Source organism: Erinaceus europaeus, chromosome 14 (assembly GCF_950295315.1).
Source record: "Erinaceus europaeus chromosome 14, mEriEur2.1, whole genome shotgun sequence".
Lineage (NCBI taxonomy): Eukaryota > Metazoa > Chordata > Mammalia > Eulipotyphla > Erinaceidae > Erinaceus > Erinaceus europaeus.
In genome coordinates this window covers 67,182,302-67,197,118 of record NC_080175.1, presented here as the reverse complement: position 1 = coordinate 67,197,118, position 14,817 = coordinate 67,182,302, and the positions used below count along the sequence as shown (strand labels likewise).

Here is a 14,817-nt window from a genome sequence, read left to right as displayed (position 1 = left end):
GACTGGGGTTGGCTCATGGACTCATATCATATCTGAACAAATCTCTGTGATGGGAGAAATGCTAGAGTATACTGCTTTTTTTAAAAAAAAATTAATTTATTATTGAATAGAAACAGATAGAAATTGAGAGGGGTGGGGGAGATAGAGAGGGAGAGAGACAGAGAGACATCTGCAGCCCTGCTTCACCACTCTTGAATCCTTCCTCCTGCAGGTGGGGACCAGGGGCTTGAACCTGGGTCCTTGTGCACTTTGATGTGTGCACCTAGCCAGGTATGCCACCACCTGCTCCCCCCTTTTTAATTGCCACCAAGATTACCACTGAAACTCGGTAAATACACAAAAAATCCACTGTTCCTAGGGTCCATTCTATCCCTCCCCCCTTTATTTTATTTGATAGACACAGAGAGAAGTTGAGAGGAAAATTGAAGATAGGAGGAGAGACAGAGACTCCTGTAGCACTGCTTCACTGTGAAGCTTCCCCCCTGCAGGTGGGGACCAGAGGCTTGAACCTGCGTCCTTGAACATGGGAATGTACACTGTATCAGGTGTACCTCCTCCCAGCCTTGGATATGCGCTTTTCCTGGTGGTGGTGGACTCAGAGTATCAATTATTGTCCTATGTCACTGTCAGGATGGTGATTCAGGAGCTTTGGAGGAGTGAACACCAGGCCATACCTCAAGAAAAAATTTTAACAGGAGTTAACAATTCTCTAACTAACCTTTCATCTCTTTTATCATCCTCCTCATGCCTAGCACAGCTTTAAGTCTTGAAGTAAGTACTTTTTTTGGTGTGTATTTGCATGAGTGAATGAATGAATGCATTTGAATACATTACCTGAAAATCTATTTTTGCAATATCAGTTGTATTTTTAAAATTCTGCCCAATGTGTCTGGATGTCTGCCGTTCTTAATGTAAACAAGACTCTCCTTGTCTAACATTTTCAGCATATATTTGTTAAAGTGCCAAAATAAAGTGACAGGTAGATATGCTTCTTTCTTGAATTTGTTGAAGAGAACATAGAATGACCATTTCCCTATTTTGTGTTTTCTTTGAAGGACCCTTATTTTAAAATGCAACAGTTACAGACATGCCCGGTTGTGGGGAGGGGCTATAGAAGAATTCATCCAGAAACATGGTAGCAACTTTCTCAAAGACCATCGCTTTGGGTCGTTCGCTGCTGTCCAAGAGAACACTTTAGCTAAATGGTAAGCCCTGTTTGCCCTGAGGCTGCCAAGGTCATCATAGCATCTGACACTGTAGTGCCCTCAGTTTTCTCGGGAATACGCTGCTGTCCAAGAGAACACTTTAGCTAAATGGTCAGCCCTGTTTGCCCTGAGGCTGCCAAGGTCATCATAGCATCTGACACTGTAGTGCCCTCAGTTTTCTCTGGAATTAATTTTTGAATCTGTGAGAAGATTTTCAGTTGATTTATTTAACAGGTGCCTCTCATTATGGGATTACTCAAGCACAAGTTACTTTTCCAGTCCTTAGGATTTTACAGTGAGCTGTAGATACTAATGGCTAGCATTCAGTTTTAAAGTCTGATTTCAAAAATGAAGTGAAAGCTACAAAGAAAAAAGAAAAAACAAGCCAAACAAACAAACAAACAACAAAAAAACTAACTTTAAAACTAGAACTTTGGTGGAGGGGGGGTGTGGTGACTTAATACTGGGCATATATGTTGTGAACTTTTATTCCTGAAATCTTTTACTTTTGTAAAGCTCTACTAAAAAGGGAGAATGAAAAAGGAATAAAGGGAAAATAATACTGAGTGAAATGAAAAATAAAAGAATAAAAACCTGAAAAAGATATAAATAAAACCTGACTTGATACATTTACATAATGATTCAAATGGAAGACTTAAGATATGGCCTAAGAAATTAAGAAATGTTATGCATACATAAACTATTGTATTTACTGTCGGCTGTAAAACATTAATCCCCCAATAAAGAAAAAAATAGTTCATTTGGATAGTGCACTGCTTCACTATGTGCATAAACCATGTTTGAGCCCATCCCCCAACACACTGAAGGAAGTTTCAAAAAAAAAAAAAATATTGGCCTTTCTTAGTTCCCAGAACACTATTCAGCTCTGGCTGATGGAGGGGCTAGGGTTTGAACTTGGGACCTCTAAGCCTCAGACATGAAAATCTGCTTTGCAAACCACTATGCTCTTATATGGTTTGTGGAAATATGGAAATGTTGAAATTGAGACAACAAAAATTCTATAAATCAGCATTCCCTCAATAAAGTTACACTGAAATTGAAAAAAAAAAGAATTTACTTGTTAGACATTTGTTTTCAGCCTGCCATGTTTTTCTATTTATGGAGTAGAGATGGGCCTGTTTTCAGTCTCAGAGGCTATAGGTATCAGTTCAAAAAGTTGGAAGACTTTATCTAACCTCATGTAATGATGATGGTCAAGATGATGCTGGTTAATGAATTGCTTTCCCAGCAGAGAAAAAACAGCGTGTTAGTGTCTATCTACTCCCTCCATAGCAATGGAAAGTGATATTTCCAATCCATATTTCCCAAATACATAAGATAAACTTTGTTGTGACATAGAGACTCAAAGCAGTGGTGTCTGTCCTTTGCTTTGTCATAGGATGCATTTCTTTTCCTTTTTGGTGAAAAATAAGTCCTTATCTTTCAGGTATGTTAATGCCAGAGGATACTTTGAAGATGTGGCCAATGCAATGGAAGAGGCCCAAGAAGAAATCTTTATCACAGACTGGTGGTTGGTATTGCCCTGCTGGTGGTGGTGGGGTTTGTCTGAAGGTTTTTGTCTCTCTGCTTGGAAGCAAACAGTAGTATTGGGATGTTCCAGAATTATACATGATGAATACTGTCAGTACTCACAGAGGGCTTGGCCAGAGTCCCAGCCAATTCACTGTAATAGTTTCCAGTCAAAGGCCTTTGCAAAAAAAAAAAAAACACAAAAACTTGGCACCTGCATATAAACTTAAAATTTTTAGCTTCAACAATTTGGCTTTTGCATTTCAGTTTGGAAATAGACACTTCATAGTTTACTTTCATAAAGACCATGTAGCTATGCAGATATAGCTAGAAAAATAATGAAATGAAAACCATCTTCTCTGGGTGTCTTACCTTATGTTGGATGTCTGTTACCAGGTGTAGTGAATGTACCTCTTCTAGATGGTCCTTCGGAGTTTGAATAATTTTCACATTTTCTTATTTTTATAAAAGTTCCTTAATAGGAGCCAGGAGATACTATGTGCAAGGACCCATGCAGGGATCCAGGTTTGAGCCCCAGTTCCCTACCTGCAGTAGGGACGCTTCACGAGCTGCAAAGCAGATCTGCAGATGTCTGTCTTTTCCTCTCCTTCTCTACCTCCCCTCCTCTCTCAATTTCTCTGTCCTATTTAATAACAGAAAGAAAAAAAAAGGAAAAAAACGGCCATCAGGAGCTATGGATTCATAGTGCTGGCACTGAGCCACATGCTAGCCTTGGATGACAAACAAAATCACTTAATAATTAATCCTGATATATATATATATATATATATATATATATATATTTTTTTTTTTTTTAAATGAGAGGACAAGGGGAAATAGAGAAAAAGTGAGAAAGGGAACCACCTGTAATCCTGCTCCAATGGATATGAAGCCCCCCCCCCCAACAGTTGGGGACCAGGAGCTTGAACCTGGCTTCTTGAGCATGTTAGCCTGTGTATCAGTTCCAGCTTTCTGAACCCCTCCCCTTTCAAAACATCCATAGGTGTCTTCATGCAAGTCAGTTTCAGGACTCTCGTAACTGAAACTCACCCAGTCCTGAAGAAACTTTCCCCTTGGAGTTGATGTGGACATTGTAGTCTGACTGTAACTCCAACCACCCATTTGCCAGGACAGTGAAAACCTGCTGCAGACGTCAGTTTCAGCTGCAGTGGAAACAAAAATGCCTAAAGTCTGCACTGTGTTCTCTTTCCAAGAACTTAGTTACTTGAATTGCCCTTATTTTTCTCCATCCTGTTTCCATCCAAATGTTTTCTTATAGGTCAACTGTGGAAAATATGAAAACTTATTTCATTCTAATTATAGATTTTTTTTAGGGGTGTGGTGGGGTGGAGAGTAATTGGGAAAGTCAACTTCCTTTTTACTCTTTTGGCTCAGTGGTTGGAAATTTGTAGTTATGGACCATGATCTCCCCGGCTTGGTAATGTTGGCATTTGGCACCAGGTAATAATTCTTTGCTTTGGGGGAAGGAGCTTTATGGGGTATTCAGTAATCTAGCATTCCTGGCCTTTACCCACTATGTGCCTGTTGCAACTCCTAGTTGTGATAAACAAAGTAGATTTTAGACAAAATGTCCCTGGAAGTGGAGAAGGACCAATTCTTGGTAGATTATCATTGAACTGGGGTCAACAGGTCACTTATATGATGCTCATTAGATCTGCTCTCTGCCCTCACATTTATGGAAGAGCTTAATCTTGGCATTTATATTCATGCCAGTTTTTCTTTTCAGTCAGGAATAAAGAACAAGTCATACATAGGAGCACTCATTTATACGCACACTTGGAAGAACACAAGCTTAAAGTCGGATTCTATTATTTTTCTTGAATCTTTACTTTTTTATTTTTGATAAAGACAGAGAGAAATTGAGAGAGAAGGGGGAGATAAAGATGAAGAGAAAGAGAAACACCTGCAGCCCTGCTTCACCACTCATGAAACTTCCCCCTGCAGGTGGGGACTGGGGGCTTGAACCCAGGTCCTTGCGCATTGTAATGCATGCACTGAGCCAGGTGAGCCACCACCCACCCTCCATATTCTTTTTAAAAATTATCTTTGAAAATTTGGTGAAGACATGGAAAACTAAAAATGGCCTTTGCATGGAGCCTATGTCTTTGTGTTCTATGCAGGAATTGTATCTCTTCTGAAGGCTATGGAGACTAAGCTAGACTCCCGTTTAAGCATCAAGGGAGCTGGAACCCTGACTGGTTTCTACTGTCAGCAAGAAAAGGAATCAGGAAGTCATTTATTTTCTCATGGCAATGTCAGATAACATCCCATTGCAACACTCCCTGTGATATAAAGCCTTCATTGGTGACTTCCCTTCTAAGGAGTGGAAAACATTTTTATGCAAGCACATTGCACAGGACATACAGAAACTCCCCTATTATGATATGTGGGATCTGAGATAGTGACCAGGGCAGTTAGAGAATCCAGAATCCACCTGCCCTTCAGAAACCTCTAAGGAAATCCAGTCGAATCAGATTGAATGCTTCCATAGTGACCACTACAGAAGAAAGGCAGACAAGCCGAACTTGGCCATAGCGCGAGACCCTGCAGTGCGTAGCTCCTCAGCGCACTCCTTCATTTAGCCATCCATCTGCTCATTTGCGTCTTTCCTTTTAAAAATTTATTTCTTTTATGTTTAGTAGTGTCTTACAAAATCACAAAATAATAGGGTTATAATTCCACATTGTTCAGCTGTTCTTGCCCAATTTTGTTCATTTTTTAAAGTATTTTTATTTATTTATTCATTTCCTTTTTGTTGCCCTTGTTGTTTTTTATTGTTGTAGTTATTATTGTTGTTGTTATTGATGTCATCATTGTTGGATAGGACAGAGAGAAATGGAGAGAGGAGGGGAAGACAGAGAGGGGGAAGAAAGATAGACACCTGCAGACCTGCTTCACTGCTTGTGAAGCGACTTCGCTGCAGGTGGGGAGCTGGAGGCTCGAACTGGGATTCTTCAGCGGGTCCTTGTGCTTTGTGCCACCTGTGCTTAACCTGCTGCGCTACTGCCCGACTCCCAATTTTGTTCACTGCTTTCGCTTCCTAAGTCACATGTACACCTGCTTTCACTTCCTAAGTCACATGTACACCTGTTACTACTTGTGTCTTTCATTTTTCCTCTTCTTTCTCAGGTAAGTGAAACAGCATCTGACTTCCTCTGCTGTTTTCAAGATGTGCTTCCCTTTCAGTGATGGTATAAAAACAAAAATTTCTAGTCACAAAAGTTCTGGGTCCTGGTGGGATTGTGGTTCAGAACCCTATGGGCCAGGTGGTGGTGCACCTGGTTAAGTACACACATTGCAGTGTGTAAGGACCAGGGTTCAAAGCCACTTCAAGGAGAAAGCTTCACGAGTGGTGAAACAGTACTGCAGGTGTCCCTCTGCCTCCTTCCCTCTATCCCCTCCTCCCCTCTTAATTTCTCTGTCTCAGTCTAACAATAAATAAGAAAAAATTAAAAATTAATAAAGATAAAAAAAGAAAAAGAAGAGTTCCTCTGGGGAAGTGTGACATTTAGTCGGGAGAGTCGACCACCCTTCCTTTCTTTCTCCTTCTGTTCCCTCCCTCCTTCCTTCCGTTCTTTTTTACTTTCCTAAAGTTTGAGTGTATGATAAAAAGGAAATTAGAAGGTGACTTGAATTCTCTGTGATCTGTTGCAGCAGACCCCAGGGCTCTGATGTGGGACGGGTAAGGGGCTGGTTGTCCTCTGGAGGAGGGAGCGGAGAAGTGGGAGAGGGTGTGGTGGGCTGACACCTGTCACAGGGTGACAAGAAACTCCACAGCCAGGACAATGGTCATGGGAGTCATCATTCCCCCCATCAAGTGATCTAGCAAAAAAGAATGATTTACTCTCCTCATCTTGGATGGAGCTTGAAAGCATTATGTTGAGTGAGACCAGCCAGAGACAGAAGGGTGAAGGCAGAACTTGGGCAACAAGCACAGAAAGTTTTATTTTTTTCATTTCTCTTGGCTTTTTGTTTGTCATTGTTATAGGGGAGTCACATCACATACAGACTTATTTCAAACACTGACTGTTGCATTCAGTCCCAGGAAGAGTTAGCCCCAGTGGACCCTTAGCTGCCCGAGTTCTGCTGAGAATAAGAGCTCAGGACCCTCTCTCACACTGAGAGCATGGACCCCAGCAGAAGCCAGTCTTTCTCCTGGGGAGGATGCCTGGGCTCCCCACTCTCCCACTGAAAGAGCTAGAAACACTGGGGGTTTGTCTCCTTCAGAGAGTTCAGTGAGGTAATCCTAGCAGGGATTGCAGGGCTCTGGCTGTCCCCTTAGGATGTCTTTCTCATTCTCTCTCTCTTTTTTAAATATTTATTTATTTATTATTGAATAGAGACAGAAATTGAGGGTAGAGAGAGAAAGAGACACTGGGACAGACTGTAAGGACTGGGAGCTCGAACCTGGGATTTTGTGCACTGTAATGTGTGTGCTTAATCAGGTGCACCACCCTTGGCCCCCAACTGTCTTTCTCTTTGTCTACCAGGATTACCAGTGAAGCTTCATGCTTATAGGCCCCACCATTCCTGGTGGCTGCCTTTTCTTTTCCTTTTTTTTTTTTTATTTTGATAGAGGTGAGATAGGGAGAGATGGGTGGAGACAGAAAGCCGGAGAGACATCTGCAACCCAGCTCCACCACTCATGAGAAGATTCTCCCCTGCAGGTGGGGAGCAGGGGCTTGAATCCAGGTCCTCTGCATGGTAGTGTGTGGGTTGTATCAGGTGAACCACTACTCTCTCCTTCTCTTAGAATTTCTATAAAGCTACGTCTATAAAGTATGTATCATAACTCCATACCACATCCACTCACATGCTGCACTCCTCTCCTCTCTTCTCCTCTCCCCTCCCCTCCTCTCCCCTCCCTTCCCTTCCCCTCCTCTTCCCCTCCCTTCTCTTCCCTCCCTTCTCTTCCCTCCCTTCTCTTCCCTCTCTTCTCTTCTCTTCTCTTCTCTTCTCTTCTCTTCTCTTCTCTTCTCTTCTCTTCTCTTCTCTTCCCCTCCCCTCCCCTCCCCTCCCCTCCCCTCTCCTCTCCTCTCCTCTCCTCTCCTCTCCTCTCCTCTCCTCTCCTCTCCTCTCCTCTCCTCTCCTCCCTTCCCCTTCCCCTCCCCTCCTCTCCCCTTCTCCTCCTCTTCTCCTCCTCCTCCTCCTCTTTCTTCTTCTTCTTCTTCTTCTTCTTCTTCTTCTTCTTCTTCTTCTTCTTCTTCTTCTTCTTCTTCTCTCTCTCTCTCTCTCTCTCTCTCTCTCTCTCTCTCTCTCATCAGTTAGAAAGGGCACCCTCTTTACCTCAGGGCACCTCCCCAAATAGCCTTGTTCAGGGCTGCTTTCTGCTGCACAGGAGTCTGGGAAGGCAAACATCTACAATATTCAGGCATTGTAGTGGGAAGCAGAATCTGACAGCACGAAGGAAAAGGCAGAGAATGACAAGACAAGTGAGATGGGGAGCTTGTCCCTTGGATTTGAGCACTGGCACCACATGGGAATCCCATGATACCAGGGGCAGCTCTATAGTCTGGCTCTCTGTCTAAAGAAAAAGTCAGCCCAGGAAGAGTGAGGTCCTGATTCTGCAGAGAAAGAAAAAGAGGCCTGTCACAGTGCAGGATGACAGGAGTGTTTCTGCCCCACTGGCCTTTGCTGCCTGTGATAGGACCCGCATCTATGTTCTGAGTGTTCACTGGGCTCTTGGCTTCATGGTTTCAGGCTGAGTCCAGAGATCTTCCTGAAGCGCCCGGTGGTGGAGGGGAATCGCTGGAGGCTGGACTGCATCCTCAAGCGCAAAGCGGTGTGTACTGCTGAAACCCATATGCCCCTGTAACTGCTTTGGATGTTTATTGTCTCCATAGTTATTTTCCTCCCTTCTCCAAGAGCCTTTGCAGATTTACAAGTTTCTCTTTAGCATTCAACAAAAGAGATCCTTACAGATTTCAGGTTCATGCGATTTTGATTTTTTTCCCCTATTTCTCATGAGTGCATACATATTTGGGGCTAATACACAGTGTGGGTTATATGAGCAACTCTAAGGTCTGGTCTTTAACCTGTTAAGGGCAATTGATTTTAGAGACAAAAAGTGTAATGTCTTCATTGATTAAATACAGGAGGACTTGGAACTTGGCATTTGATTTTATTCATTATTCTGTCATTTGAGCAAAAGACAGGAACACCTCCCATCAGATGGGGCCAAGTTCGTAATCAGGATGATCAGAGAGGAGCAACATTAAGAACTGTTGCTGGGCTGACAAAATAGTTCACCTGGACAGTGTGCTGCTTGGCCATGTGCATAATGCAGCTGTGAGCCCAGCCCTACCATGCTAAAGGAAGTTTTGTGCTCTGATCTCTTTCTCTCTCTGTGTCTCTCACTACCTGGAAAAAAAATGTTGACCTCTGGAGTTCTGATGATAGAGGAAGAAAAAAGGGAGGGAGGGAGGGAGGGAGAGAAACAAAGAGAGCGAGAGAGGAAGGTTGTGAGAGAAAGAAAGAAAAAAAAGATTGTTGCTGTATTGAATTTCCATGTGGGGACTATTTATAGTGATAATACGACCCTGTACCTTTGCTTATGACCCACTAGATAGAGTGTAAGTACTGAAGGTGCCCTTTCTGTTATGAAAAGTGGGTCACCCAATAAAAATTTGAAAAAGAAAATGGAGAGTCAGTACTATAGGTTTCTGGATCTGCAGCCCCTGAGACAGCTTTTGGAAAAAGCTCAATAAAAAAACAATTAAAAAGAATTAAAAAAAAAAAAGGTAACCGAAGAAGTATAGGCTTACCACCGACAATAGTGCATCCCTTTTTCCTAAGGAATCTGACTGACCCTCAGCTAGAGTTAAGTTGGGTTAGGGTAGCTCTTTCTTTGCTATTCCTGTCCAGGTTGGAAGCGCTAGCTTTCCCACTGCTATCTGAATATCCTAACTTATTTCGTATGAAACAAAACAAACTAGCAGGATTAGTTTGTGCTGAGTAGAGCTAACATTTAAAAAAGTTTTTCATAGCCTTCCTCTTCCCTACCCTTTGTATTTTCTTTTTAATTATTTATTTATTTATTATTGGATAGAGACAGACTTTGAAAGGAGAAGGGAAGATAAAGAGGGAGACAGAGGGACACCCGCAGCCCTGCTTCACCACTCGTGAAGCTTTCCCCCTGCAGGTGGGGGCCAGGGGCTTGAACCTGGGTCCTTGTGCACTGTAATGTGTGTGCTCAACAGGTGTGTCACCTCCTGCCCTCACCTTTGTATTTTATTTTACCAGAGCACTGCTCAGCTGTGGTTTATGGTGGTGCTGGGGATTGATCTTGGGACTTGGGGGCCTCAGACATGAGAGTCTCTTTGCATAACCATTATGTTATGTACCCCCATTTTCCATCTTCCCTATTACTCTGCCTCTCTCCCGCTCAGCATTCCCCAGGCCTTCACAGTAGGATTTGTGGAGATGCTCACAGACTTCTTCAGACTTCATTACTAAGACAGAGGAGGAAAAAGCAGTTGATGTGTTTTATTTCTTAGGCACTTCGCCTAATAGCCTTATCTTCACGGCCAATAGGATTTTACTGTTACAACAGTAGTCCCCTCGCCGACAAGAAAATCCTGGCCCCGAGAAGCCTCATTTATTTGACTGTGCTAGCTGTCTAGTGTGTCTTCATGAGTATCCCAGACAGGCCTTGTTCTGTGCTGAAGGGTGCCCTGTGTACAGAGGAGTCTGGCCCTGCCTGTGAGGGCTTGTGTGACTCATGTGCTGGGGACAAGGACATAAGGGCTACGACAAATTGCTTTCTTCCTTCTCCTCCTTTTTTTTTTTTTTTTTTAATGAGAACTGGCAGTGACTGGCCTGGTAGAGTGAACCTGTTACCATGCTCAAGGACCCCATCACCACATGGGAACATCTACTGGGGGGAAGCTTCTCCAAGGTGGGATAGTGCTGTGGTGTCTCACCTTCTATTTCTGTCTCTCTCCTTCTGTATCTCTCTCTGTTTTTCAACCTCTACCTAAAAAAAAAACGACTACCAGTAGTGGTGGAGTTGTGGGGGCACTGAGCCCCAGTGATGACTCTAGTAGCAACCAAAAACCAAAAGGTGCTGCTGAGTCTTTTATTTATTTTAAAGAAAAATGAATTGGCTGGGGAGGTAACATAATGGTTCTGTAAAAACAGTCTCCTATCTGAGGCTTCAAGGTCCCAGGTTCAGTGCCCAGCTCCACCATCAGCCAGAGCTAAGCAGTGTTCTGGTTTCCCTCTCTCTCTCTCTGTGGTGTGTGTGTGTGTGTGTGTGTGTATCTGTATCTCATTAAAATAAATCACATAAATATATTCTTTTTTAAAATTTGTTTATTATATTTATTTATTGGATAGAGGCAGCCAGAAATCGAGAGGGAAGGGGAAGATAAGGAGAAAGAGAGAACCCTGAAGCCCTGTCATACCACTTGCAAAGCTTTCCCCCTGCACATGGGGACCAGAGTTTTGAACCCAGGTCATTGCACATTGTAATATGTGTGCTCAAACAGGTGCACCATTACCCAGCTGCTACAAAGTATATTCTGAAAATAAATCTATTTGTTTATGAAGGAGGGAGGAGAGAGAACCACAGCACCACTCTGGCACATATGATGCCAGAGATCGAACTCAGGATCTCAGGTCTTCAAGTTCAATGCTTTATCCATGGCATAGCTCTTTCCTACCTTTTGATTTGGTCTGTACTATTAGAACTTGGCAAATGCATCCATTGCTAAGAAACACTTTTCCTTTGCTCTGTAGAGTTTAGAGTTCATGAGAGATTTGTAATGCTTGGCCGAAGAGAGGAGTTTATTGTTTTATTATCACAGAATACTTGTCACAAGTTACTGCTGAGGATATGAGTGTAATTAAATACTTGGAAAGTAGATGACCTCAAAGTGGACTTTAGGTACTTAATTACTTCTTGATTGGTCACTGGCATTAAAACTCAAGTTTAAAACCCAGTTTCCTTTAGATTTAATTCCTTTCAGTGAGGAAGGACACTACGTGAGAGAAAATGTCAAGTGCTAACAGCTGGAAACTAATAATATAATCCGTGAGTGCCAGCATCTCATTACGTGAAAAATCCAAGTTAGGCACGTAAATGGGAAGAGTTATTAAGTTGTGGGGAAAGGGCACGAAGTATCTATGTTTTTTAAAAGCATTTTATTTATTTATTTATTTATTTATTTATTTATTTATTTATTTATTTATTATTGGATAGAAACAGAGAGAAAGTGAGAGGGGAGAAGGAGCTAGAGAGAAGGGAAGAGATAGAGAGATAGAAATCTGCAGCCCTGCTTCACCATTTATGGAGCTTTCCTCCTGCAGGTGGTGACCAGGGGCTTGAAACCAGGACCTCGTGCACTCTTAATGTGTGCACTTAACTAACTACACCACTGCCTGGCCCCTCTTTCTTTGTTGTTTTTTTTTCTTTCTTTTTTTAGCATTAATTTTTTTTGTTACTATCTTTATTTATTGAATAGAGACAGTCTGAAATTGAGAGGGAAGGGGGGATATTAGGGAGGGAGAGGGACAGAGAGACACCTGCAACACTGCTTCACTACTTTTAAAGTTTCCCCCTGCTGGGGGGGACCCAGGGCTCGAACCCAGCTTCTTGCACATTGTAACAACCAGGTGCACTACCACCTGGCCCCTATTTCTGCAGCACTGCAAATAGCTTTCCATAGTTTTGTTAGTTGGATTTACATTATGAGTGATGCCTAATTGTCATAGATTATTAATTTCAACTCTAACTGATTTAAAGAGTATATTAATTCGTCTGCCTCTCTGAGACTCTCAAGCATGATGGAAAAGTTGTTGCCTTTTATTTTGTGAATATTAAATGTGTAACTGTAGATAAATAATCCAGAATGTGTTCACTGTGTTTCTGCACACTTCCAGAGCCTCCTAGTAAAGGGAGTGCAAATTGAAATGTTGCAAAAGTCAGAGGTGAAGCCACTTAGCTTGGGCTAAGACATGTCACCACACAGAGCTTGAAGAGAAAGTGCTGTTGCTTTTTATACTTCCAGCTATGGGGTGTTGTCTTTTTTTTGATGGCTGCTATTAGTAATAAAGCCTACTGAGTTGGGAGTCAGGCAGTAGCGCAGTGGGTTAAGCGCACGTGGTGCAAAGCACAAGGACCGGCGTAAGGATCCTGGCTTGAGCCCCGGCTCCCCACCTGCAGGGGTGTCTGTCGCTTCACAGGTGGTGAAGCAGGTCTGCAGGTGTCTATCTTTGTCTTCCCCTCCTCTCTGTATTTCTCTCTGTCCTATCCAAGAACACCGACATCAACAACAACAATAATAACTATAACAAAAAAACAATAACAAGGGCAACAAAAGGGAATTAATTAATTAATTAATTAATTAAAATGCTATTGAGTTGCCTGTTAAAGTTTTCCTGGCATTTTTTTTATTAGACCTTCATAAAAGCTTCAATTACCTTTTATGTCCTAGACTTAAGGGTGGGTCAAGGTTATGTGTGTTTAGTTCCTACCAAAACTCAGAAATTTCTGAATGTTAGAGGCTAGGTTTTGAAGTTATTTTACTAGTGAAATAGCCATTAATGATCTAGTTGTGGGTTAAAACTATAAAGCAACACATTTAAAGGCTTAAAATCTTTGCTCTTTAAAATTCTGGATTTTTAAAATATATTTTATTTCCTTTGGAGAGAGAGACAGAGGGAATAAGAGGAAGAGAGGGAGAGGCCTGCAACAATGCCTCACCATTTATGAAGCTTCCCCTCTGCAAGTGGAACCCAGGCTTGAACCTAGGTCCTTACATTACTCATTGTGATGTGTGCACTCAACCAGGTACACCATCACCTGACCCCTAAATGGTTATGACTATTTTTTAAATAAAGAAAAGCACCCCCTGAAAACAGTTAAGGGATGTTGAACATGATTCATTGCATCAGAATTTTTAAATAGCCTTTATTTAGTGAATTGAGGGATAAAAGAAAGACAAGCAAAACAGATAAGCATCAAACGTAATCCTGTGACCTAGATCAAGTCAAAACCTTCCTCAATGACAGGTGTTTGGAAAGGAGGTATAAAGCTATTAAACACTTTCAGCCGGGAGGGTTGCAGTTTCCACTCTCAGCCAAATACACCTCAAGTCTTGCCTTCCTCTGGTAGGGTATCATAGGGATGGAAGTCATAGGGATGAAAAAGGGGTGGGTTTTTATTTGTGACAATTTTGCTTTAATACACACTGACATTTCGCATGCTTTGTTGCCTTTTCAATGAACATTTTATGATACTTGCTTATGAAAGAACCATGTGTAGGAAAGAGGAGAAAGACGAAATCACAGCTCATTTCTGGGCATTTATTGTTGTTTCTCACCATATTTATCTCTTGTAACAGCAACAAGGGGTGAGGATCTTCGTGATGCTCTACAAAGAGGTGGAACTGGCCCTTGGCATCAACAGCGAGTACAGCAAGAGAACATTAATGCGACTACACCCCAACATAAAGGTATCCTGCTTCATCTTAACATCTTGTCTGAGTTACTCTGTAGGGAGGTTTGGGATATGTTTTTGCTGTTCCTAAGGCCTGAGAGGCAAATTGCCATTAATTTTAGTCAGTTTCAGCTCATAGCATGACAGCAGGAACACATCCTTCACCACAAGCAATACGGTGTCTCCCCCTTCCCCCATCCCCACTCCCAACAGAATGAAAAGGGGAAAAAAAAACATGTTCATCCCAATTGATGCAGAGGAGTGTTTGATAAAATTCATATCATTTTATAAAAAAAAAGTTTAACGAATTGAATAGAAGAAAATTACTTCAGCATACCCTAATCCAAATATAAGAAACGTATAATTTACTCAGTGATAAGACGCTAAAAGTTCAGGAACACGACAGATCTTCACTTTCATGCCTTCTATTCACCATGGCACGGGAAGTTCTAGCCAACACAGCTGGGCAAGAAAGGAAATGAAGGCCATCTAAATAGGAAAGGTCAGTGATGTGTGTGCAATTTATAGGATTTTATATACAGAAAGTTCTGTAGGTCCTACAAGAAACCAGTTAGAATTAATAAATGATTTCAGTAAAGTGAGAGGTTATATATCCAACTC

At 42.0% G+C, this 14,817-nt stretch overlaps 1 protein-coding gene across 4 annotated transcripts in view; it reads left to right on the top strand.

Annotated features, from left to right (window-relative positions):
* Positions 1–14,817, top strand: part of PLD1 (phospholipase D1) — a 200,588-nt gene that overhangs the window by 101,479 nt on the left and 84,292 nt on the right. For all 4 annotated transcript variants that reach the window (XR_009544734.1, XM_060171956.1, XM_060171955.1 and 1 more), the window contains exons 10-13: positions 1,056–1,205; positions 2,653–2,736; positions 8,457–8,538; positions 14,102–14,212. Coding sequence is in view for 3 of the 4 variants with exons in the window: in XM_060171956.1 (XP_060027939.1) it covers positions 1,056–1,205; positions 2,653–2,736; positions 8,457–8,538; positions 14,102–14,212 (427 nt within the window). In the remaining variant the exon portion in view is untranslated. The remainder of the gene's footprint in view (positions 1–1,055; positions 1,206–2,652; positions 2,737–8,456; positions 8,539–14,101; positions 14,213–14,817) is intronic.